General features: G+C 44.0%; 1 protein-coding gene across 1 annotated transcript in view; it reads left to right on the top strand.

The window, feature by feature from the left end:
- SFMBT2 (Scm like with four mbt domains 2) overlaps positions 1-25130 on the top strand; it is a 123494-nt gene that overhangs the window by 41647 nt on the left and 56717 nt on the right. The window contains exons 5-7 of the mRNA XM_069801566.1: positions 11564-11652; positions 14806-15052; positions 21344-21441. Coding sequence (XP_069657667.1) covers positions 11564-11652; positions 14806-15052; positions 21344-21441 — 434 coding nt within the window. The remainder of the gene's footprint in view (positions 1-11563; positions 11653-14805; positions 15053-21343; positions 21442-25130) is intronic.

Here is a 25130-nt window from a genome sequence, read left to right as displayed (position 1 = left end):
ATTTTTTTATTTCTTTTTTTTATCTCTATGGGATAAAAATGGATTTAGAAATTACAATCAAAATATGAGGTTCCCCCCTCCCTGAATGCTCCTGAACTGCTGATTTGACAAGGCGTTCATTAAGACTCCTGGGTCTGAAGATTGGGAGTTTGAGCTCTCGTTGCACATGATACATCTCTTCTGCGCGCTAAGCGTGGCGCTTAATGCAACCGGAGGAAAAAATAATCAAGGAATGTACGTGGAGGCTTGGGGTTAAGTGGTGAGAGCTGTGGAGTTTGGATGCTCATTTTCACAGTGAGCCATCGCCCTAATGGACATCGATGCTAATGATGGAGGAACCCCTATGGCTATATGGTTTGTTCAGAGCTTTCAAACGCTGGGCATTGTGTGGCTTTCAGAAATACCTTCCAGGAACTCTATCTGTGTGTGTACACATCTGAGACCATTTAAGTGAGCCGTTCCTCCTTAATTTCTAATATGGTTGTTGATAACAATGAAATTTAGTTACCTTGTACCTAGAACTGAATTGGGCAGAGAGCAATGTTATTGCTACGTGTAAAGAGTGTACAATCTCTGTTTCGCTAAGAAATTTTGGAGAAATAGAAAGTACTTGCTCCGAGTGAAACACCGTGACCTTTGTAGTTATGCAGCGGGTTTCCTCCTAATTTATTGCATAGGTAACCGAGAATAAAATCGGTCTTTTTTTACCATGTTGGATGCAATAGCAAAATCGGAATAATCAGCCTTTGTTCATGCCTGCAGATACAGGAGAACAGATAACTGACCCAAGTAAAAATGTTTGTGCCTGGAGGATCTCTTGCGTTCCGAAGTTGCCAGGCAGCTGCTCTTCCCAATTCGTAGTGGTGTAATGGGAATGTTTCTGTTGTTTGGTACCTGGTCTGGATGACAAGGTTGCAGAATTGTGTTCCAGGTGAAATTAATGTAAAAAAAAAAAACCACTTTAAATAAATAAATAGGATTATGCATGGTAGATGCTCTAAAGTTGAATGCTTCATCCTTGAACACCACCCCGTTGAGGCTGGATGGCCGCGGGTGACTTTCTGTTATGCTGAGGGACCGGATTAACGAATGGGTTGGATCCCTGCAAGGCGGAGGGTGGGAAGAGACGAGTTCCCCTCGCCTCTCGCCGTCTCCCCCCGGCTCTCGCTCTCCCTCCTGCCCTGTTCCCGTGCTCCCAGGGCAGAGCCGTGCTGCGCCTCGGTGGTCCCTGGCTGGGTGGTGCCGCTTGCGTGAAGCCTTCTCGCAGCGAAGGGATGTGACAAGTGCAAATAGAGCTGATAAATTTGCCGCTGTTCTTTATCTACATAATCTGATTGCAATTGATAGATAATGCCACGAAGATAGAGCAGAGCCGCTTCCCATTATCAACACACCTCTCCTTTTTATCCCTTTTTTTATTATTTAAATAATCCAGTGCAAGTAGAGTATTGACTTTAACTGAAGGGAAGTAATTAATCACAGTACTTATGAGAAGATCATTTACTGCCGCTTGCATGCAGGATGGGTACCCGAGGCCGTTGTACTCAGTCAATCAAGGCAGGCTGCTGCGGGTTAATGGCACGCGGGTCACCGTGCTGTAGGGATTTATTAGTCAAATTTCTCTTCTGATCTCGGTCAGTTTAACTCGTAAGCAGAAAGCCATAGCAGCAGGCTCTCGGGAAGAGCGTTTGGGGTGAACATTATTGTTCCCGTAATGTTGTGTCTGGGGTGAAGATAGCTGACCCTCTGGCATGGAAGTGCCTCAGCAGTTGCTGGTGGTGACCCTCCTGCCAGTTATTTCTTGGTAGGCTTCCTGAGCTGCAGCGAGTTAATGGAGAGGATTGCTGCAAGATCTTGCATCGTTCAAAAAAAATCACTTCAGTGTAATAGCATTCACTCACCCTCCCTGCACCCGCTGATGCTTTTCTCCCCCAGCATCCCACATCGACATCCTTTCCTTCGTCCACCCGTAGTTCCCACAGCTGGACTGGAGATGTAGCGCAGGCCAGAGCGAGCTTCAAGAAATGAAAAGCAACTCCCAAACCACCGGCTGCTTTTTTTTTATTGTTAAAAAGATAACAGTTAATTAAGGACTAGGGAAACCTGAGGGGAGTAGTGTGCATGTCTGTGAAGGACTCAAAGGATGTTAGGATGTAAAGTCTCCTGCGGACAGTGAGGCAGTTTGCTGCACGAGAACTTGCTTGTTTTGACCGTGAGAACGTAAGTGGATCGTTTCTGGAAACCTCGAATGGCAGCAGGAAGGATAACAGTTGCATTATACTGAAATTCAGTGTAATTGCATAGAAAAAGCTAAGGGAATTCTTCAGGTGTGTTCACGCCTTTCTTCATTTTTACTTCCCTTTTTCTAATCGGCGGGTGCTCTTGCATGCAGAACTGGGTATGCAAGGATTGAAGTCTGTGTCTTGGCCCTTTCTTGGGTCAAGACCATAAAAAGTGCAGCACGGGTAGTCTTCCCTTAGAAATGCGATCATGGTGTTTGGATAGCCTGAAAAACCAGAGTGCACCAAGTATTTTGAAGACAATTAAAAAGTGATGCAGAATATTCTTGTTATATGAAGTAGCTCATGTGGGCTAAACAAATAACATTAATTTGATTTTTACACATTTTCAGTTCTATTTGTGAAAATTTATTAGATAATCAACAGTTATAAGAGCTCAAGATCAATCGATACAGGTTGATATAGATCAGTCGATAGCTTAAAGCAGCATCTTCTAACAGTGTACAAGAGCTAGTCGTTGTCCTACAGATATCACACTTCTAACATCTGTTTGTTAGCCTGTTGTAAATTCATGTGAATGGGACCACAATGTACTCCTGACTCCAGGAATGTATTTGGAGCACACGTATTCTTTGATAGACAGTTGCTTGTAACTTCTGGTTTCCATGAAAATCCCCTGTATATAATATTTTCTTTGAAGGCCTTCCATATTTAAGACAGGTGTATAGAAGGTGATGCCTGAGCTCTGAAGTTGTTATCTCTTGATATTTATGGCTGCATCATTAGGAAATCGGATCAACAGCTTTTGATGAACTTTTTTGTTTTTCTTTTTTGGACTGCATTTTCATTATTTTGTGATACGAATCAAACCACAGAACTCTGCTGGTGTGAGAACAGAAGATTGTTTGAAGTTTTAAGTAAGAAAGTTGTTTGAAGACGTCTCCAGCCCCATTTGGCTTTTTCCAGGGAGCCCACAAAAGAATCCAAAACAAACGGTCATTTTTATAGAAAATGCTATTAAATCACTAAATACCTTTTTTTTTTAAAAAAAAAAAAAAAATATTTTTTTATTTATTTGATTTTTGGAAATGCCCCGTAGGGGATCTGGCTTTGTAGGGTGTTCCCTGCCCTGAAGGACTTGGGGAGGGTTCAAAAGCAGCGTAGGCACAGCCTGAGCCACAGCACAGGCGCAGGGACAGCACTCACACCCCCGTCCTATTTTCACATCCAGTCTGGTTCACAAGGACGTATATAGTTCAGCAAGCCGAAGGAAAATGTTTGGATCCCACCGTTTTCTGTCAAAATGCTGTTTTATCAAAATGGAAATATTTTGTGAGAACATGTCAGTTTTGACAAATTGTTTTGATGGGTGAAGTCTAAACAAATTGTTTTAGCATTCTATGTTATTTCGATATAAAGACATCTCATATTGACTCTATCATTTAGACCTTTCTAACATAGTTATAACATTTAAATGTTAAGACTTTTATAACATACAAATATTGCATCAAATGTGTGACAGCTTTAAAATATCAATATTACAAGGTTTCTGTATTTGTGCAATATGGTATTTACCTTTCCAAAACCTGCATATCTTAAATATATATGTATAATATCCGTATATAAACTTTTGAACATCTTGAATTACTTGTTTAAAAAATTGGTTTTTTTATGAGGACCTGGTATTTTAGTTTATTTCATAATGGAGTGACAAGAATTGCCCAAGTCCTGCCCAGCTATAATTCCTCTTTGTTAACCGTTTTTGTTCATTCCAATCCTAGGAAGGAGTTCTATTTTTAATAATAAGAGTAGTTGCCGCAATGAGAGTGTTGTCACTTAGCAGATTTATCCCAAAGATTTTAAACCATTTTATAAAGCTGTTTAAGATGCTGTTCCTCACTTCACATATAAGAAAATTGAAACGCTGTTGTTTAGAGGTTGATGGGGTCCAGTGGGGATTCTCCAGTCAAGGTGTCGACAAGTTGCTGGTGATCCAGGGTTATTAAACAAAAAAAAAAAACCCTACATGAAAAACATTCTTTCTAATGATTTTTTTTTTTTTATTTTGGAAAGGACAAAAATGAACATAATTTGATGTTTTACTTGTCCTGGGCCCCTTTACTGGTGGCAGCAGCACAGATCCCTTCAAATGAGCTAGCGTTAGGTTGTCCTCAAGCCTGCAAGCTTGTACTCAACATGCTCAAGTGGTAGGTGGGTAGATGGGTGCAGGTATTCAATTGCGCATTATGTATTAATTTGTATTATCATGCATTAGTTTGAAGTAATGGCACACTACTTGCTCGGTGGAGTCTGGTGGCTGGAAGCATGGTCCTGGCGCACTCTACCTCTGTTTATGCTTCTTATACCTTCCCTTGTGTCTGGGAAGGGCGCGGGTATCCGTGGGGTATGTAAAGGCGTTCCTGAGCAGTAGCTTATTTAGGTGCTGTAATACCGTAACGTCTTTCTGCTACAATTCTTTTCTTTTACTGAATGTGGCAGCTCAGATTCCTGAGTCTTAGTCTTGGCAGTTGAGGGAGTGGTTGGGGGGGGGAAAAAACCAACATAAAAGGCCAAAACCCCCAAAAAAGCACGTGTTCTTTCCATTGTCTTCTCAGTCGTTCAGATTTCAGTTTCTCCTGTGCTTTGCAGTGTACTGTTGTTGCAAAAACAAAAAGAAAATGAGGGTTTCCTTATAAACCCATGACCCTGGGAGAAATGGCTTTAAGAAAACCAGCAACTACTAGGAGACTAGTGTCGTGGTTTAACCCCAGCCGGCAACTCAACCCACGCAGCCGCTCGCTCGCTCCCCCCACGGTGGGATGGGGGGCAGAATCGGAAGAGTAAAAGTGAGAAAACTCGTGGGTTGAGGTAAAGACAGTTTAACAGGGAAAGCAAAAGCCACACGTGCAAGCAAAGCAAATCAAGAAATTCATTCCCCACTTCCCATGGGCAGGCAGGTGTTCAGGACAGCAGGGCTCCATCACGCGTAATGGGGACTTGGGAAGACAAACGCCATCGCTCCGAACGTCCCCCCTTCCTCCTTCTTCCCCCAGCTTTACATGCTGAGCATGATGTCCCATGGTCTGGGATATCCCTTGGGTCAGCTGGGATCAGCTGTGCCAGCTGTGTCTCCTCCCAAATTCTTCTGCCCCCCCCAGCCTCCTTGCTGGTGGGGTGAGAAGCAGAAGAGCCCTTGGCTCTGGGTGAGCACTGCTCAGCAGTAACCAAAACATCCCTCTCTTATCAAAACTGTTTCCAGCAAAAATCCCAAACACACCCCCATACCAGCTACTATGAAGAAAATTAACTCTATGCCAGCCAAAACCAGCACAACTAGATAAAATCCCCAGAGCTGGTAATGCAATAGTAGTATCTCATATTCATTGAACGGAGCACCTGTGACTCAGTGCTTTCATGGGACTGTAAATGTTCTTTTAATCTCGTCTTTCTCTAGAGAGGCAGATGAATCTGAAGCCATTACACGCTGTGGCTGAGGCAGGGCACAGAGATCTGCAGGACGGCGAGGGCAGCTGGTTGTGCACTGGGAATAAAGCTGCTGTCCCAGTCTCCGGCGCGCGGTTAGTGGGATTGCAGGGGATGCGGTGATGCAGGGCATGCAGTTCTTTGGCTTTTTCTGACCGCTGCTTGCGTGGCTTTCGTGGTCAGCACGCACAGTGCAAGGGGAAGGGGCTGGTTTTGAGCAGCTGATGGTGGAAGCCTGGTCCGTGGTGAGCGATGCTGATGGTACTTTGCTCTTCAACCACTGACCTGGTTGCAGCAGCCCCTGGTCCTCGGCTGCTGCCACGGTGCCCGGGTTTGGAGCAGTCGGGTCCGGCCCCAACCCAGAGTCGTTTGCTTGGGAAAAAATGAGACAAATGAGTAAAAGTGAGAAAATGGTAGGGAGTTGAAAGGGGAGAGAGGAATGGGAGTCAGAGAGGTTGGGGGCAGGGCGAGTCAAGTAGAGAAAGAAGTGGGAAGAATTATTATTATTTGAGGGATATTGAGCGTGATCCATTTTTTGATGGAGTTCAGCCCTGTGGAAGGGGAGCTCAGTTTTATAACCTGTACCGTGATTTCTGTGGAAATAGAGTCTTAATGTGGAAGGATCCTTTTTCTTTCTAATTTAAGAATCTGCTATAATATCTGCCAAACTAGAAGCTGCTCTCTGAAATGAATATTTTTCATTGAAGGAGGCAGGAGGGCTTTACATTTTCCTGCGGGAGACACAAAAGTAGTGTGCTGCAAAGACTGCAGCAGAGCAGGGATACTTGGTTCTTATTTTTGCAGGTGTGGATAATTTCGCGGAGGTCTGTTAGGAGGAGCCAAAGCCTGGGCTCAGCTTCAACCAGCCCAGCCCAGTGCCGAGTCTGGGAATTGGTGCATCGCTACAACGGCTCCTCGGGAACTGGGAGAGAAATGTGGGATCTTTCTGAGGTCTTTCTGTAGTGATCTAGATCCAGATAGATTTTCCTCTCTGTGCAGTCAGTCCTGCACGAGTGCAGTCGGGAGCAGAGCTATTGGCTTTGCTATGGATACACCTTGGCCCAGCAACGTGCAGATCTGGCCTCTGTTTTGGGCTGCTTTACTCTAAGGCAGGTGGTTCGGTGGCATTTTTATGGCAGGAGGATGCTTTAAAGCCTTTGGCCTTGGAGCTGCAGAGGTGTGAAAACAGCCACCCATGCCGGCTCCAAGGCGAACTGAACCCGATCCAAAGGAGACGGGCACATCTGCGTACACAGGCTGCAGCTCCAAACAGGGCTGTGGTGTTGCCTGCTAACCCTGGAAAGAAAAGCAGTTACGAGAGCATTGGTGTTTTAGGAGCATCGCTTCGTGCGACGCGTGCCTTGTGTTTGGGCTGTACTGTGTCTAATCTGGGGCAAGCTCTGACCGATGCTTTTTCCGTGGTGAGAGTGTTGCTAATACCTGTCTCCTTTCTGGATTATCTAGTGTTTAATCATTCAGTTCAGCTCACGCTGTGGCCTTCGCATCAGTGGGATCACTAAACTGAGTCTTTTTTTTCTGCTACCATGTCTCTGCTTCTCCTGAATCATTTACTCTCACTATGATAAATATGATGGCTGTTGGCTCCCAGGGTCTCAGACTATTGCACAGTCTCATATCGGTCACTTCTGTGCACAGCAGACCCTGTGCAGGACTATGGGACTGGCTCTAAGATGAGTGTGTTGCTCACAGCAACATTGGGGTTCTTGGTCAAGCTCTGTCCTTGTAGAGCATCAAAGCCTCATGCTCTGCAGGACCAATCGTGTGATTGTGTTGTCGTTGTCTTGGTCGAGCAAGCGATCACTGCTTAGGATATAATTTGCAAAGTAGCCTCAAAGTAACTAGAATATCTCAATGGGCCTGTTTGGAGCTCCATTGTGGTATGGGTGACAGTCCCCTTCCTATCTTCACGGGTGAGCTGTGCCTGGTGAGGGAAGGGTGGGTGTGCAAAGGGGCAGGTAGACTTCAGTACTTACCCCTGTTTGGAGAGGATTTTATGCATTGGTAAAAGTCTTCCTACCAGTTTTGCCAGCTCCCTGGATTACGAAGAACGAGGGATGTTTCCTCCTCTGCCACACAGACAGAAGTACCAGGGACTTTCTTACTATGACAATTTCTTACCACCTTTTGAGTCTATGTAGCTCAGTAAGGGCTAGGGTGGCATGAATTAGGGTGACATTAATCATGTGCTTGTAAATTACTGCTTGTGCCCATCACACTTTGTGGTTGGAGGGGGCTCGTCAGAGTATTTGCAGTTGAAGGTTTGAAGGACACGTTTTGTCCCCTGTGGCTTTTCTCTTTTGTAGGACCTACCTCCCTGCATGACATGGTTCTCTTTGAAAGGATTGATGAGATTTCTTTTGCTTTATTTCTCGTGTGTGTGTTTCCCCTGCCTTCTGTGGTGCCATAGATGTTAGCTGAGATTCTGGAGGTGCGTTCAGGTTCTGGGTGGAGGAGGTTCACAGAGGTCTTCTGGGAAGATGGATACATTGAAAGGTAGAGAACATATGGATATCTGAGCCCCATGGACCACTCCTGACTCACTGAAGTTATTTAAGGAAGGAAAAATTCTTTTGAAAGTAGCAATACTAGTGGAGCTTAGGTCCCTGTGAAACAGGATCCTTTGTCCTGTCCACCTTCCCATCCCACTGGTTGGTCAGCCAGCTGCAGATGGGCTCTAAAAGCAGAGTTCTTCCAGCCTGTCTGCAGTAGGAGAGGTTCAGTTGGGTCTTTTTCTGTCGCTAACGAGTGAAAATGCGAATTACCAATTGAAAATCAGTGCTTCAGTTCACAGGTGCTGGCTCTGATACACCAGAGAAGCACTAGCATTTTCTGAGATGGATGCTCAGGTTGGGCACCCATGCATTACACTGCCAGCTATTCTCATTTACCCAGCGGATTTGCCTTTGTTTGAATATTCTTGTTTAACATTCTGCTTGGTCCTCGGAAGGCTTTTGCAGGTATTGTGATGATTCAGATTCACTTCATTACTACTAAAAATTAATATTTGCGTTGTAATAACTTGAACTGTACTACAGAGAAGCCTAGTTGTGGTCTACAGGCACAGAAAAAAGTGCAAATCCCTGTTCCTAAAACTTCCAGTGCAATCTGTTCTCTCCCAGAGGCTTCCAGAGTCCCTTTATCTACACCACAAAAGAAGCATAAAATAAAGCAAAACACCAGATACTAGATTTGTTTGGGGAGGATGGCTCTGAAACCACTCAGAAAATGGGAGTAGCTCATTTTTTCAGCTGAGTCTGTTTATTCTGAAAAGAAAGGTCACCTTGGCACTTTTGGACTTTGGAAGCCTGCAGTCCAGATTTGAACGTGGAGAGGGGCACCATCTTATTTAGGTGTCAAAAAGTTGTGAGGTGTAAGTCTTTTAAAAAGGACAAGGGATTTTCTGGGGGTTTTTGTTTGTTTGTTTGTTTGAGAGGCATTAGAAGGGGGACTGACTGACAGACAGCAAGATCTGTGAATCGGGCACCGTTAAGACATCTCGAATTGGGCATCTGGAAATGGAGGCCCCTGAAATCTGTTGTCAACTTTGAAAATCCTATTCCTCCCTCCGCCTCCTGCCAGCTTTGAAAGTTCGAACCGTGTTCTTTTTATCACATTTGTCATTCCTTAGTAATGAAGCTCTGGCATTCAAAATTTGTCTGACAACTTTGTGGGTATAAGCCAAAATGAAGTTCAACTTGCACCTTTCTTGGATGCACCCAGTGCTGTTCGCAGCGAGAGGCAGAAGTCTGAACCAGAGGGACTCCGCTCTCATTCATTACAGCAATTACTATCTTCTCACTGATGCCAAAATTAAGCTTGTTTTCTTAATCCTAACGTAGGTGGACAGGAACTGATGAGGTGTACGCAACAGGAATGTTGAGAGAGAAAGTACCATGTATAAACCATTTCTTCTCAGGCTATTCCTTCATCTTAAATAATGTAAAGGTCATAAATCTCCTGGAAATCATGCAAAATCAGTGCTGCAAAAGACTTAGAACAGTTCCAGGCAAGTTCAAGTATTATTTTATAGAGGCTCAAGTCCAGCACTTTAAGGTTTGCTAATTTTAAATACATTTAAATGCACTTTCAAAGTAATTTAGATCTGTAAACTGAATGTATAGGTCAGGTGACGTTGGGAGAACTGGCTTTTGGGGAAAAGGAGCACAACTCAGAAATGAGGTCTGATGTAAGGTCTGCTGGGCATGGCTTCTGTCTTTGTCCATGGCCAACTGTATGTGTTGCATAAGATATTTCGGATATAAATTGAGTATGGGCCAGAGTCCAAGTTTGCCACGCACCCATGCTGGATGGAAGCCCAACCACGAGCACGTTGTGCCAGGTTTTGTGGCAATGTTGTCTAACCGTCCTTGGGCAAACACAACGCTCCCTCTTTGCACTTCTTTTAATTCAGTGCTTGGCAGCGGATGGCTTGAGGATGCGTTTTGAGAAAGCTCAGGTTTGGTCTCCTTGTCTGGAGGTGACAGTGGCAATATTTGTGCCCACAACGCTGTTTGCATTTCCAGCCTGTAGTCCTCCTGCTTTAACCACTGAGATTGCCCCTTCTCAGAGGTCCAAAACCTCAGGATCTGCGTTGTCAGGGCAGTGCGGCGGCTGACACCCATCTCTGGGAAGGACTGAGAAGTCACCAAGCTTTCAAAACATTTAGAAATCCCACCCTGATGTGTGTGGAAGCACAGAGTGTTTCAGACTGGATTGCTCTTGGTTGACTGACATGGTGTTGCCTTAAAGTGTGGAGCAAAAGACTCCGCTTCCTTTGAGCAAACTGTGAGGGCTGCTATCATTTAATTATTCTGGACTTACGCTGGTTAATTACAGACCTTCCTGGGCTCCCCTGTGGGGTAATGGTCCTTAAGCCACGTATCCAGTTTTTTGTTCAGAGGAAACGTTCTAATTTTCAAATGCTTGCAATTTTTCCCTTCTATGGGTGTTGCTGTGTTAGCAGCATCACTGTTGGTTATCTCACACATAAGTAAGAATTTTTGGGAGAGAAAAATGTTTCTGATGTAATGTAATTCCCATTTGCAGGCAGGTGGAATTAAAGTCTGGTTTCTGGGTGTCCAATTGCAAATGCACAATGCATTTGAAGAGGCATCTGTATCTCTGAAGCTGAGATTTGCTGAATTGCCTTTTTGTGCCCAACTTTGACTGATTTCAACAGGGATTGAACCAGAATTTGAATCCCAGAGGCAACATTTATATATTTCAGTTCAAATCTTACACAACTCTGTGGATACAGATCCTAAAGTAACATAGGCTTACAGTGTTTAGTTCAGAAATTATCAGATTTTTTTTCTAAAATTAAATAGAAGTTCCTGATAGATTCTTTAAGTCTTTCTTCTTGCAAGTGTGTTGACTTGGCAGCTGACGTGCAATGTTCTCAGGGTTGATTTTTCTGCTTTGCAAGGGGAAAGCACCTGGAGTTTCTGTTGTCCTGTCGAGGAACTGAAAGTTTGCACAGTTTTTTTTCTCCGAGGTCATTAGCGAACACACAAAGAGACTTTATAAATCATATCTCAGCCTACGTGGTGAGCGGGAAACGAGCAGTGGCCAGTTTTGAATGGGAGCGATGGAGATGATAAGCCACGCTGTTCTAAGTCATTATCGGTGACTACAGTGGAGCAACACCTTCCCTCGTGCATGGGTTCCCCAAGGAACTGGGCAAGAAACCAGCTTTTCTCCTGGTCTCGATTGCAGACTGTAGAGCTGGTAAAGCCCTGAGATGTCTCTTAAAATACATGTGGCAAGTCCATTGCAGTCTGCTGTGCTAAGCATTTCTTTTCTTTCCTCACCCTCCCCAGCAATCAAAGAGAAATACATGGACTGGACAGAGTTTCTCATACACGATTTGACCGGCGCCCGGACTGCACCTGCAAATTTACTGGAAGGCGTATGTATTAGATTGCAGTTTCTATCTGATCCGGTGTCGCGGTGTGCGTGCTGCAGCGGTGTTTGCGCTCCCGATGTGTAGGGTTGTGTGCTTGCAGCGTCTGTGTGCCGGCAACGGAGTCTGATCCAGCGCTGGCCAAAAGTCGGTGGCAACGTTGCCTTGACTCCGCTCTGACCCAGCGATGGGTAGTTGCTTTTGCCTTTAAGCTGGAGGGTGGTGCTTGGAAAGTTGGATACTCAAAAAAAAAAAAAATAAGATAAAGAAAAGGCTGGATGGTGAGGGAGAGCATGGAGGGAGTCTGTAGGAAGGAGGACACAGCCCTTCAGTGCCCCATTAGATTCAGCAAACTGGTGACCTGAGCTTTCAAGCCAGGATGCAGGTTGGAGAGGGGGTTTAGCAGGTTGATGGGAAGCACTACCTGTTTATGTGTATATGGAAATAACCCGCCCCGGGCCATTCCCTCCACCTAAACACGGCAGTCAGATTTAGTAGGGAGGTTGGGTGGGGTGGCCTCGGTCATCCGTAGTCAGGAGAGAAGAAGGGGCTGGTTTTTTAGATGCACCCATATGGCCAAGAGCCCAGTCTGCGCAGCATATTCACAGGGTGACTTGCACCTGGGGCAGCCTCAGCATGCCTTGAGATCTTGGACAAAAATCCCGCAGATTCACCTTGAAACCATGGGAGCAGGGCACCTTCTTCATCGGGACTTGGGTGGGCATTTGGAGAGGAAACAGCCCATCCTGCAGGAGATAATGCTCTCTGCCCCTCTGTATTTAGGCTGAGAGTGGGGGCGTAAAGGCGGTTTACCTTTGTGTTAGCACTCGTGTTGGCTTTTTGGAAGCAAGTGTGCATCCAGGCACCGTTTTTGATCGTTTTGTCCCTGGTCACTCCCACCTGCCACAGCCGCATCCTTTATTCCACGTGCCTGTGTTGTAGGAGCTGCCTGGCAGAGAGAATTAATAGCGTACCATCAGGGATTATTTCCCCCCCCCCCCCCCCCAATCTGTTAGCCACACAGCCCTCGCACACCCAAAATAATGCACGTCCTCAGGTCTGCTGCGTCCCCGTCCCTGGACCGCTCCCAGGTGGCACATGCCAAAACCCGGTGGTGTCCAACACCCATCTCTGGTGTACGCCAACGCCATCGCGAACCTCTCCGTTCCCTGTCCGCAGGCAGAGAAAAGAGGCAGCCCCAGGCAGAAACGCAGAGAGAGCAGGCAGTGCATTGGCTGGAAACAGTTTCTGACCCTTTTCTGGTGTTTTATGCAGTATATGTGCTTAGTGCTGTCTGTGTCGTGCAATGTATGTAACCCCCTGTCGACAGATTTGCTGTTCATGAGTGCTGCAGATTGTTGTTGTACTGTTAAATCGATATGTAGTGATACTTTTTTTTTTTTTAACATGCTAGCTATGCATATAAAGAGTTCTTGTATTATGGTAAATGTTAATATTTCATGCAAGCCAATTATTAATCTTAGCCATTCAGTTCTCAGGAGTAGGTGACAACCCATTGGCTTAAAATTTAGCACACAAATCAGAGAAGCAATATTCGCTTTTATACAGCCAGGGATTTATTATAATAAGTTAAATCATTACACCATCGTTTCATATTAAGGAACGTTTTGTTGCAATGAAGCAGTTGTATGAGAGGAAAAAACCCATTAAAGTAGATTTCTACTATATTATTAAATTCTGACACTGCATTTTGCTATGAAATAATGTTTGAAGAGATTATACAGGTGCTTGTAGCTTACACTGTAGAGGAGTGACTTATAATGGCAGATATATTGTTCTGAGAAATATCTATTAATCATAGAGCTGGTTAAAACTGTGCATGTGATAAGATCTTAGTTAATTTTAATTACATTTTTTACCAAATTCTCATTCTGCTGCCTGCATTTTTGGATTGAGAGAGACGTAGTGAAAATTGGTTGCATTTCAAAATTTTGAATATTTTCAAAATTCAATAGAAAAGGGAACTTTTTTTAAAAATAAGGCTTTCTTCTCTCTTTTTTCTAGCTACCCCTACAAAGAACCATCCTGGGCTAACTCTGATTTACAGAATTAATATTTTAAAAATACTGTGAAAAGTTTATGTTGTTTAATTAAGTAGCAGTGGGACAAACACACAGGAAAACAGAAAGGTCCTTGTTTTTAATATATTATGCCTGTGCTTAGCATCTCCTTCGGGGACCAATGCTCCCAACTCTTGGGGTGTTTTTTAGTGCTGCTCTTAAAGCCCTGGAATTGAGAAATTGCATAAGAATTGGAACTTGCATTTAATAAAAAAGAAGAAATCTAACTGTTATGTTAGTGGAGAAAAGCTCGACAACAAAGAGGTGCTCACAATCACGAAACAAAAACACTGAGCCCCAAAGGTGTCATTCTGCAAAACATCTCATGGTTTTTTAATGCCTGCGGATGGCAGCTTTGCAGGTGTAAAGTTAAGCACATGTTTAATGGTTGCAAAACTGGGATCACAGAAAATACTATCCGTAAGCAAATAACCTCAGTCACTGGGATTTTTTGGGCATGGTGGCTTGACCTGACAAATCCTGTGTGCCTTGGGCTTTGATCCCAAGACTGCTTAAGCTGGTGGGAACCTGCCGTTGGCTTTGGGCTTTGGAGTAACCACCATCGACTCTCGCATCCATGGCTGTGGGGAATAATTTGCTCTACATGACAGTAGGAATGAGATGAAGCCTTTGGTGGGAAAGATCAGTGCACAGAGGGCAATTTCAGGGTCATGCCCAAAGTAGTCGCCTTTTAGGCAAATGCCAGTGTCCAGTCCTGTGATTGGTTCTTACCAGCTGCAGTCAATGAGAATTTGGTTTGAAATCCTCCATTATAACTGGGCTTTGAGTTGTTCAGGAGCATCCTAAGTGGATGTGACTTATGAGCTGTTCCACCTTTTATTATTCTTTTTTGTTGTTGTTGATGATGTCGGTTGAGAAATTAGCACAACTGTTGTTTTCTGTTTTACTTCTGAATTTGCACTTGGAAGACATTGGGTAAAATAGAAGAAGAACAGACTGTTTGCTGATCGCTTGGATGATGGTGTGAAAAACAAAAATAATCTTCTGCTGTCATCTGTTGCCTTGAGAAGTCTTCAAATAAAGTTTAAAATAAGGAGTTTTGCTTCTATTCAAACAGCCTCTGCGAGGAAAAAACCCTGTAGACCTCATTACAGTTGATTCCTTAATAGAGCTGCAGGATTCCCAGAATCCCTTTCAGTACTGGATAGTTAGTGTGGTTGAAAATGTTGGAGGAAGATTACGCCTTCGCTATGTGGGATTGGAGGAGACTGAATCCTATGACCAGTGGTTGTTTTACTTGGATTGCAGACTTCGACCAGTCGGTTGGTGTCAAGAGAATAAATACAGAATGGACCCACCTGCAGGTAAAGAGCCTCCGAAAAATACTGTCTCCCTTTGTGGCATTTACTGATGTTTTGAGATACTCGTGCAACCCATTTCTTTTCCAGCATTCACATTGCTTTGACAGGAGTTTCTAGATGTAACACAGATGGTATGTGAGAGCCATCTAATTTGGGTTCAGAGTGGGTCAGGTAAACTGTATTAAATTTATTTAATAAATTCAGTTTAGCTTCACTGCTGGAAGGAAGCAGTGTCTAATAAAAGCAGTTTCGTGCAGTTTTCCACCAAGAAGCAGAGCTGATGGGAATAGTCCACGGATGTGCCTGCTTGCCCAGCCCTTTTCATTGGCGTTTCAGTGGCCAGCTCTCCCTGGCCATACTGTGTGCATCCTGGTGGAGGCCTCAGTGGGAACCAGTCTTCTGCTGTTCAAATCAAGTCCTAGGTGATACCTCTCAGCATATACTAAGCTCCATTTGCTTTCCCCTCAACCAAGGACCCCTTGCCCGTTTGTCTTTCCATGGCCACACACGTTTCTCTTGGGTAGCAGTCGACCTCCACGAAATTTCCCCGGGCTGGAGGAAGTGTTTTGGGACCCTTATGGTCCCTCTAACAGGTCTTTCATATTCAGCTGTAACATTGCTGTACATCTGCGAAGGGAGACCGGCCTTGGGTGTAACCAGTCCGAAAGTGCAGTGAGAGTGCTGGGTTTGTCTGCTTGTCCGTGTCAACCTGCCCATCGAGGGGTTATGGGGTGTCTATTGCTAGAAGCTAAGAAAATACTCCTTTGAGTAAGGGTAGAGGGGGTCTTTCAGGTTTAAAAGACCACAGATTTTGTCCTGCATTTTCTCCAAGGGAGTGAAGTCTTTGCGAGTATGTCAGACCAGATTGAACATCAGGAGATTGCAACTTGGAGAAGCAGCTCGCTAGAGTTGAGTTTAGTGTTCAAACCAGCTTGGATAGAGAGAGGTAGGGATTGCAGTTAAGCCAGTCTGGGGTCAGAAACTGGAAGTCACAAATCCAGGGGTAGGAGAAGTTCAAGGGGCAGGAGCTAGGCAGAGGAGTCAGGCACAAGCAGGCTGGGCCAGGAGGCTGGGCAAGAGCAGAGCATAGGGGTCAGCTGGAATCAGGTTCCAGACAGTGGGATGGGGTTTGGCAAAAGGAGCAGGATCAAAATGGCAGGGAAGGAATGATGGCAAGACTGAGTGTAGGGGAACTCTAAGCATCACTAAGGTTTAGCAAGCAGGACATGGGCTAGGGACCGCAGCACGCAGTAGGGGCTCAGGGCTGCTTGAAGCCTGCTGGAGAAACACTTGCACAGGCATTCACTGGCAGGTTCTGGGGCTGGCTTTGGAGATATGCTTCCATCTAGGCTCTACCCCATTACAGTGGGGGATGACTGGGAGGGTGAATTTTCTCCACCACCCATAATATCGGTCAAGACTTTGTGGAAGTTTCTGGGCAGTTGGGTTTCTCTCTACTCAGGGCGTTTAGCTCTGCGTTTGTCTGAAGTTGGCTGAGTTGGTTGAGTCAAGTTGGTTGACTTGAAGTTAGGGGTCTAGTTAAACACAACAGCTTAGACTGTGTTGCATGCATGGTCTTCTTTGGAGCAGAAAGTGTGCAGCATCTGTATTTTTCGTAAAGTTGTGGCTTATGCTTGGGACCACAAAGCTGTTTGCCAAGTCCTGTGGATCATGGCTCCCATTTGCTAGCTGTTTGCACCTCTCTTGACAGATGAGGTGCTTTCTTGGTTAATGCACAGGTTTTGACCCAGCAGACCTATTCCACCTTTTCCTGTGTAGGTGAAAAACTTGTCCAGGTCAGTACCTTGTTTTCCTTGTGCTGTGGGTGAAGTTTTGCAATGAGTGTCAGATGATAGCAGAAAGGTAGCCCTCCTTTGGGTAGGTATTTCTAATGTGGCTTCTGTCCATTGCACCTGATTCAGAGAGGTTACCCTGATACATGCAGTTGTCGTGTTCACAAGTCTGTCTGGGTCTCGGGTCTAACTTGGGGTCTCAAATGATTTTTGGAAGCGTGTGTTTTTCTTCACTGATAGGTAGGAATCAATGTTGCCCATCACTTCTAAATTAGATGCGAACGCTGGAGAGCATGACTATCACTCGCTCTCTTCTTTTACAGAGTATTTGTGTTACAGAGAAAAATTTCTTCATTGACCATCTTTGCACCCTCTTGGCCTGTATAAGTTTGGTGAATCAATACAGAAATGGCCCAAATGAGATTTGTGCTTCCTCTTTGTTTATTCCATTCTCTTTCTACTCTTTCATCCTTTTATCCACCTGTGCTTCCTTCTCTATGGATTCCCACCCCCTCCCCCCGGCTTTCTTTTTCTTTTCATTTTTTCAGTTGTCTTGTTTCTAAACTTGTTATTGGACTCTTCTTTTTGCTGAAGTTGTTTATGTTTCTTCTCCCTTCTCCTTGATTTTAACTGCTTTTAAAATTTCTTTCTCTTGTTCTCATCTGTCTTCATCTGAGATCTGTTTCCTCTCCTTGGCATTTCTCTGGTCATTCACTTTTTAGTGAATGTTGTTATTAATTCGATGCCCGGATCTCCTTCCTGACTCCCATTGACTTAAATAGGTGGTCATTACTTTTCACCTCCTAAAGTTGGGTCTCATAGGAGTTTGCTGAGAAAATACCCTTTGGGTCTGAACACTTCCATTTTCTGACAAGTCCTCTCGTGAACACTGCCCCTGATGATCTTTCTTTGATCTCCTCTTCTGGTCTACCCAGTTATCAGGCTCTGCATTCCAGGGAATAGCCAGTCAGAAGTGGGAATCTGATGAGTTTCTGGAGGCAGGAATGCTGGCTGTTCCACTTCTGACATAGTGGACTATATTGGCCATTTGATGTCCACCTAACATCAGCATGTTCATAAAGCACAATGGATGAACAAAGCGTATAAGACATTAACCCAGAGGAAGAAGAAGGAAAAAGCCAAGTGGCTGGTCTTAGGGGATCTCTTTCAAATTAAAGAGTCTGCAGAAGAAAACTTGGAGCTAGCAGGTAGGCAAGCAGTAGTGAGTTGTCAGGATGAGATGCTGGCAGTAGAGGTCTCTAAAGAAACTCAGGGATGAAGCTACTAAACCATAAACTGTCAAAGAATGCAATTTCCTGAGGACCTCAGGCCAGGAGAGTGTACCAGGGACACATCCTTGCCTGCTTACATCCTTCCAAGTGACTTCTGTAGTAAATAGGATATGGACTAGAAAGACCTTTGTTATATGAAAGACCTAGTGTGGACCTTCTTAGGAAAGAGCGGGAGTCTGTGGGCAGTATGTTGGTTTTTTACACATCAGGGATTAGATTCACCTGTCATAGTGTAGGCATCAAAAAGACAGTTCAGTATGAGCTATTGCTTTCTCTTTATGGTCAGTGGAGAAAAGGGGATGCTTAAGACGTGTAACATAGGTCAGATGAAATGACAGCTTCATAAGCCTATTTTTTCCACTCAGGGGGGGTTGAAAGCAATGAACAGACCTGGTTGTCTAACTTTTGAACATCTGAAGCCAGTTAAGGTGACTCCTTAATCGATAACAGGAACAGCCTTAGACCGTATATCAAAGCTGTTATGAATCTCCTCCGAAGAGATGCGGAGGACACGCAGCTCCTCCCCAAATCAGGCTGCGTGTTCAGTTGCTATCAAATGTGGATGTTCAGTTATACATCAGTTCTGCAGGTTGTGACAGTGCTTTGCCTACCCTTGACTTGGATGCTGCATATGAACCTTCAGGTTTATTTCCCTTTGTGTCTGGGCTGTGATTTTTTCGTGTTGATCCACCTCTGGGACCTGCCAGGTTGGGCTTCACCTTGCACAGCAGTTTGAGGTCAGTCTTTCAAGAAGCAGAGCATCTCATATAAAGGAGATCCCATGGATCCAAATGCCTACAGTATTTTGGATGGAGAGGTCTCTTCTCTGAAGCCATCCACATCCTAGCACCCACTTCACGTACAAGAGTGTGCAAGAGGGTCTTTAGGAAATAGCATCCTGGCTGTCTTCTCCAAATGGCAACTTCCAGGGACTTGTGAGCCCTTTTAACTGAGGCAAAGGGGTCATAGCTTATTTTTTTCCCTCAGATGTATATCTGAATCCAAAAGAAACCTCCTTGCTAGTGCAAATTGGCACAGGCTGCTTGACACAGAGCCATTGATGGTCTTGCCTCGACTGCTTATGGAGGAAGAGATCGTCTCGTTTTATGTTACTTTCTGTTTAAAGACAAATTGGCAGTCATTTTAATTGCTTACTCCTTGTTAACCTAAATACAAATTGACACAGTACACTTTGTTCAATTACCTGCAACCCTATCACTTAAACAAAATGCTTTATGCTCTTTTAACCGTGCGATTTAGTGTCCATATACTTGACAGCATAAGCGAGCTGCCACTAATTAAATGCGCATGATATTGCTTGCTGGTTATTGAAACCATTGGAGTTGTCTTTATCTCTCGAATTTTGTTGACACTGCCCAAAGAAGTTGCTGCTTGTTTTCACTGATTTTGGGCAAAATTGCCTAAAATGCCACTTTCTTCTTCTTTCCTATGCTTCGCTGCCGTCATAGTAGAAAGCGAGGGTCTGTTTTCAGCTTGCTCTGTCCAGGGAGCGTTCAGCAGCATTTTCCAAAGCTGAGACTTCTTGTTAGTTGAAACAACAGGCTGGCTGCAGCTTGGGGCAAAATCATATTGTATTGAGTATTTCTCTGTTTGGCATCATTTAAACCAAAAAGGAAGAAACAAGTTGAGTCATTTCCCTCCCTGCGCTTCAAGCCGATCAGAGCTTCTGCAAGTAAGGGAGAGCTGGAGCAACAAGGCTATAAAATAATGAACAATTAGGTAAAGAGTGCACTTATTAACACTTGTGGCCACTGCACATGCTGTAAACAAAGACTTGAAATGTATATTCCCATTAATAAGCAGACAGTTGAGGAATTAAAAATATCACCCTGAAAGGTTAACATTTCCCTTTAAGTGTGTTTAAATTCATATGCATATCCTTGATGTCTGTTCTGAAGTAGCGAGGTTTGATATAGTGGAAGTATAAATACATCCACTTCCAGTGAGTGATTCTGCAAATCCTATTTTGATAAGGTCTTAAATCTGTTGAGATGAGAGCATAAAATTCTCTTGTACTGTCAGTGCTAGGTGAAAACAGTGCTTGCCAGTTCCTTTTTTATACATATTTTTTATTTCCTCCTTCGGAATTGTAAGATACAGCAGTAAATCTTTGCTAGCTAGTAAATATATATCGTTATTAGATGTACAGAATTTAAATGCAAATTGGGCCAAATTGAACTGTGATGTAAGCGCGTGAAGCCAAACCGACAAAAGCTTCACACTGTTCACTTCATATCAAGGTTCAAGTTTATTATTGAGTAAATGTTCATTTCCATTTTAATAATTGTTGCAATCCATCTACCTATCTTGTCTCTTTAAGACCTTGATATGAATGTTCTGCAATAGCTTGTTATGTGCAGGATAACAATATGTTTTCTAGGGCAGAAGTAAATCCAATATAATGTTCTTCATCATAGTATTGTTTCCTACATTGTTTCCTGTGATGATTCATAGGCGTTTCACTGCACTGAACCATAAAGGGCTTGTTAATAGAATGATTTAATAATATTAAACCTATTTAAAGAAACTCACTGAAAGCAATGTGAATCTGCACAAAGATTTTGCCTACAAGTATAATTATGAAAATTTGTAAGTGTAAATCTTTGAATTGGTGTGATACTCTGGTTTGAGTGTGGTACCAAAAAACAGGTCTGGATAGAGATCTAGCTGAAATGTTCCTTCCCACACTTACCCCCAACCACCACAAAAAACCCCCAGTGCTACAATAAAAAAACCCCACAAAACAAACTTTCCAATGAACAGAAGCCTTGGTAAAGATATTTCTGGTTTTGTTCAAATATAACTAATATCGGCTGAAGACCTGAGGCTCCTCAAACTGGAAACATCAGGTATTTTGAGAATTGAAAATCAAAGGGAGAGTTTTTGTTATTTTCAAGTAATGAGATAGTACAATTCTCATTTCTTCAGCAGAAAATGAAGGACATGCATTTTTCTGGGTTTTACTCCAGGATATAAAACACAATCTTCCTGAAATGTGCCCCTGCTAGTTGCTTTTGTGTTGAATTTATCCACGCTGTACAGCTTGGAATATACACACTATTCATTTCACTTGTACTATCCATTTTTATGACATAGGAACTTAAGTCTTTCAAAAATGTTTGATCCCCAAACAGTCACCTCTTGGTTTTGTTGTGTTTTTTTTGTTGTTGTTGTTGTCATTGCTTTAGATATCTATTCTCTGAAGAGTATATCTGAGTGGAAATGCGCTCTGGAAAAATCCCTTAATGATGCAGCAAATTTTCCTCTTCCAATGGAAGTGTTCAAGGTAAAAGATACACATTTTTCCTTCACTTACAGAACCTGCAATGAATAAATATCATGCAGTGTTTAGCAGTTTATGTTAAACTTTTGCAGGAAAGGCCGTTGCTCTAATACATCACCATGAAAGGTCGCAAGTGAGATGTTTGTATAAAATGCAGTTTTATGTGTGGACTTTCCATTCTGAGAGCGGACTTCTTGCAGTCAGTATTTTTCGAGGGGCTGGGGGTGATCGGCACTGATTTCTCCAACGTTATTTTTAACCTGTCTTAATCTGTTAGACCTGTGCAAAGGCGGTGTATACAACCGTGAAATTGTAAGGCTACGAGTATGAAAGTTGACATGAGCTGGACAGATTTCAGTGAGCCTTGCACCAAAATTTTCATCTGATCACAAGCCACAAGGCAGAGAAACCTTCTTCAGGGACCTGTAGTGGAAGTGGGAGATAATTTTGCTCCCACATCTTTTTTTTTTTTTTTTTTTTCTTTCTTCTCACTCTGGTTTTTAATAGTTAGAGATGTGCTTCAGCCCTGAGGCACCGGCTTTAATTTCCCATCCAGATCTGCACTGCTATTAATCATGACGGCTCCAGATAATCCTGATTTCTAGCTGTGCCCGTCTGGTTTCAAACAGTTACATCCCTGCTGCGGTGTGATGGGCAGCGCGGGTGCAAGAGGATGCTCGAGGAGGTATATTGAAGCACAGCGGTGCCCTGCTGTCTCCAGTGTCACCTCCTGCTTGGGGACCTGGTGGACCACGGTGTCCTCCCCACCACCCTTCCTGGCTCGTCCAGCCATCCTGGGGACCCTCTGGGTTCCTTCCCTGCCCTTAAGCAACATTGCACTGGGACACCCCAAAACACCCAAGCAATTGGTGCGGTTCACATGTAGACGTGGCAGTTAGGGATGTGGTTTAGCGGTGGACTTGGCAGCGTTAGGTTTACGGTTGGACTCGATGGTCTTAAAGATCTTTTCCAACCGAAATGATTCTATGGTAACTGGAAGAAGGCAGTCATCGTGTCCCATCCTGGGTGGCGTGCCACGAAACCCCGGTGCCACCTTCACCCTTTCTGCAGGGATGTGCTGGCTGGCGGCTTCCCACGAGGAATCCAGGCTCCTCGCCCAGCTGAGATGCACTTAAATTAGCAACATCAATTTGGGACCGCTTTGCTAATGGCCCAGGCAGCGGCTCATTTGCTTGCAATGTGAAAGCTCGGCTAGGCTGGGAGAAGTGGGAAGATTTGCGCGTTGGCTTTCGGCACGAGCGTGGGTTTGAGAAGCCCCATGTTGTGATGGGAGTGGCGCACGGAGGGTTTTGATTCTCTGCCATTTATTTCGTACAACGCTTCAACCCGCCAACTCTATTAAAGTTTGCATTTGCAGTTTCGAGATCAAAAATGCATTGTGTGGGGCAGGGATTAAATCACAATAGGGAATGCCTAATGTGTAAATTTTATTCCTGTCTATATGAAAGAGTGAAGAATGTTTCTGATGAGGGTCATAAAACATCCTTTTTTGAAAAAAGTTTATAACTAACAGCTGTTTTTCTGCCTCTTCTCAGCATGCCAGACTTATACCCACTTATTTTAATTATTGCACGAGGGTCATAAATTTAAATTCAGCAAATCCCAGTTGCTGTGCCATGTGGTTGGAGCTTGCAAAGATATTCCTCTTAGAAGACCATGCAAGACATTGGAATGCTTGAATGGCTCAAGAGGAGAGTTACTTTGGGGCCAAATGGGACAAAAAGGCAAGATTAGGTCAATAGGGCTTCTTTATTTATAATGTGAAAGCTGAGCACAAAGTGAGCTGAATTCAGTGTTTGGTGTTATCTAAGCCCCTGGTTCTGGGAAGACAGGAGGCTGAGTGAATTATTTGTGCATGGGCATCACTTTATTCTGCCTGTTCAGGGTGAATCAACCCCATCTTGTGCCTCTTAATTAAGGAGAAAAATATGAGAGCTTGTCTGTGCCTATGAGCATGTCTTCCTGTAGTAATGACTTAAATATGAGTTAAGGAAGGGCTTTAGGAGACTATATGAGAGTACACTTGTCTGATCTTACAAGATAAACCAATATTTATGTGTGGGACCTTCAAGGATAATCCCAGAACCCAGCAAAAAGTGTAGAATCCAAAGGAGTTTGTCTTTTTTTTTTTTTTTTTTTTTGTTTTAATTTTTTTTTGCAAACCCAGCGCAGAAGTAATGTCTCTAGATGGTGCCTGGGGCTCCGTGCTACTGTAACTGTCATGTGTTAGATGAGATATAAAACACAGGGTTTGACAGCTGGCAACTGTTAAAGATCTTCTGGAAAGCTGGAAATGTTTACTTTGGCGGACATGGTAAACTGCACACCAAGCAATTATATTCCGCATTTTCCCCATTTCCCTACAGAAATCCATCACTGAGGAGAGTGTGTGTGCTCGCTGTACAGACGTGAGCGGTCCCTACGGTGAGCACGTGCACATTTGGCTGGATTACCGCTTAAATTACTGTTGTCCTTTGAGCTGTGGATGACCGTGGGCAGTGTCACTGGTTTGCCATCAAACTGGTCCCAGGTGGTGGTGCTGGGAAAGCAGATTTGCATTTGTAGCACGAGAAGTGGCTCCTCTTATGGGTCTATCAGCCCGTTGTTGGTGTTGGTGGTGATGCTCTTTGGTTTTGGTGTAATAGGGTTAGGTTCTGCCTGAGACCTCATAAGCCGTGGATTTGAGCCTGAATTATCAACTCTCAGAAGTGTGGCAGAGCTGAACTTGCGTGTGGGAGTCTTTGGCAGCAGTTCGAAAAATCCTTTGCAAAAGCGCAGCCCTGATCCCCTCTTGGCATCCAAGGAGAGGGCACCATCCATCAGACCACATGAGCTGGTGGGAAAAATCAGGGAGAAGGCTGCAAACAGGATCTTCTTTTTTTCTGGTACTATTTTACAGTTGGCCATATGTTGAAAGTGTTTGTAAAACGCTTTAGGATCCTTTGAGAAGGAAAGTGATGTTCAACTGCCAGAAAATGCTGCTATTATATAGCTACTAAACATAGTGTTTTGCAAACTGCACATCCTGGAATAAGTTTTTTCTTCACAAAAGCTTTTTGCAACACACCCGCTATTTTGTCGTTCTGTTCTTTTCAGAAAACATGTTGATCCTTAAAGAAAACTACATGCAGACAGGATTTTCAAGGGTGTTTGAATGGTTTAGGAGCACAAATCCTTCCGTAAGACCACAACCCAAGGAGCTGTGTCCTTTGCTGTTTCTGCTCTGATTTCAGGGTGCTATAGTGATTCCTCATGCTTGGCTGGGTACCGGTCATAAATGATGGCTTGGGCTTCAGAGGACACTTGAGAAGATGGCCAGAGCTTTGGGTATGAATAAGGGTGGTCATACTGTTACCACGGCCTGATTTCAAGTTAAGTGTGACAATTTCAGCTGTTCCCTTCACCAGCAGCATTGGTGGTGCTCTCTAAGAGAGAGCCTTGCATCAGGAAACCAGACTCCAAACACAGCACCTTCTAGCCCTAATGCTTATGAATCAATGCATTTTGTAGAGTTAAAGCCCTGCTTACCCTTAGCTTGGGTAAGATGAGTGCTGGACACAGATCATGAGATTTAGTTTCCTAGAGAGAGGCAGATAGCATCCTGGGGATCTTCTCTGACATCCCATTATGCTTCCCCTGGTCTTCTGTGCCCTGTCTGTGGGTCCCGCGCA

Source organism: Haliaeetus albicilla, chromosome 14, assembly GCF_947461875.1.
Source record: "Haliaeetus albicilla chromosome 14, bHalAlb1.1, whole genome shotgun sequence".
Lineage (NCBI taxonomy): Eukaryota > Metazoa > Chordata > Aves > Accipitriformes > Accipitridae > Haliaeetus > Haliaeetus albicilla.
This window is presented reverse-complemented; position numbering and strand designations above follow the sequence as displayed.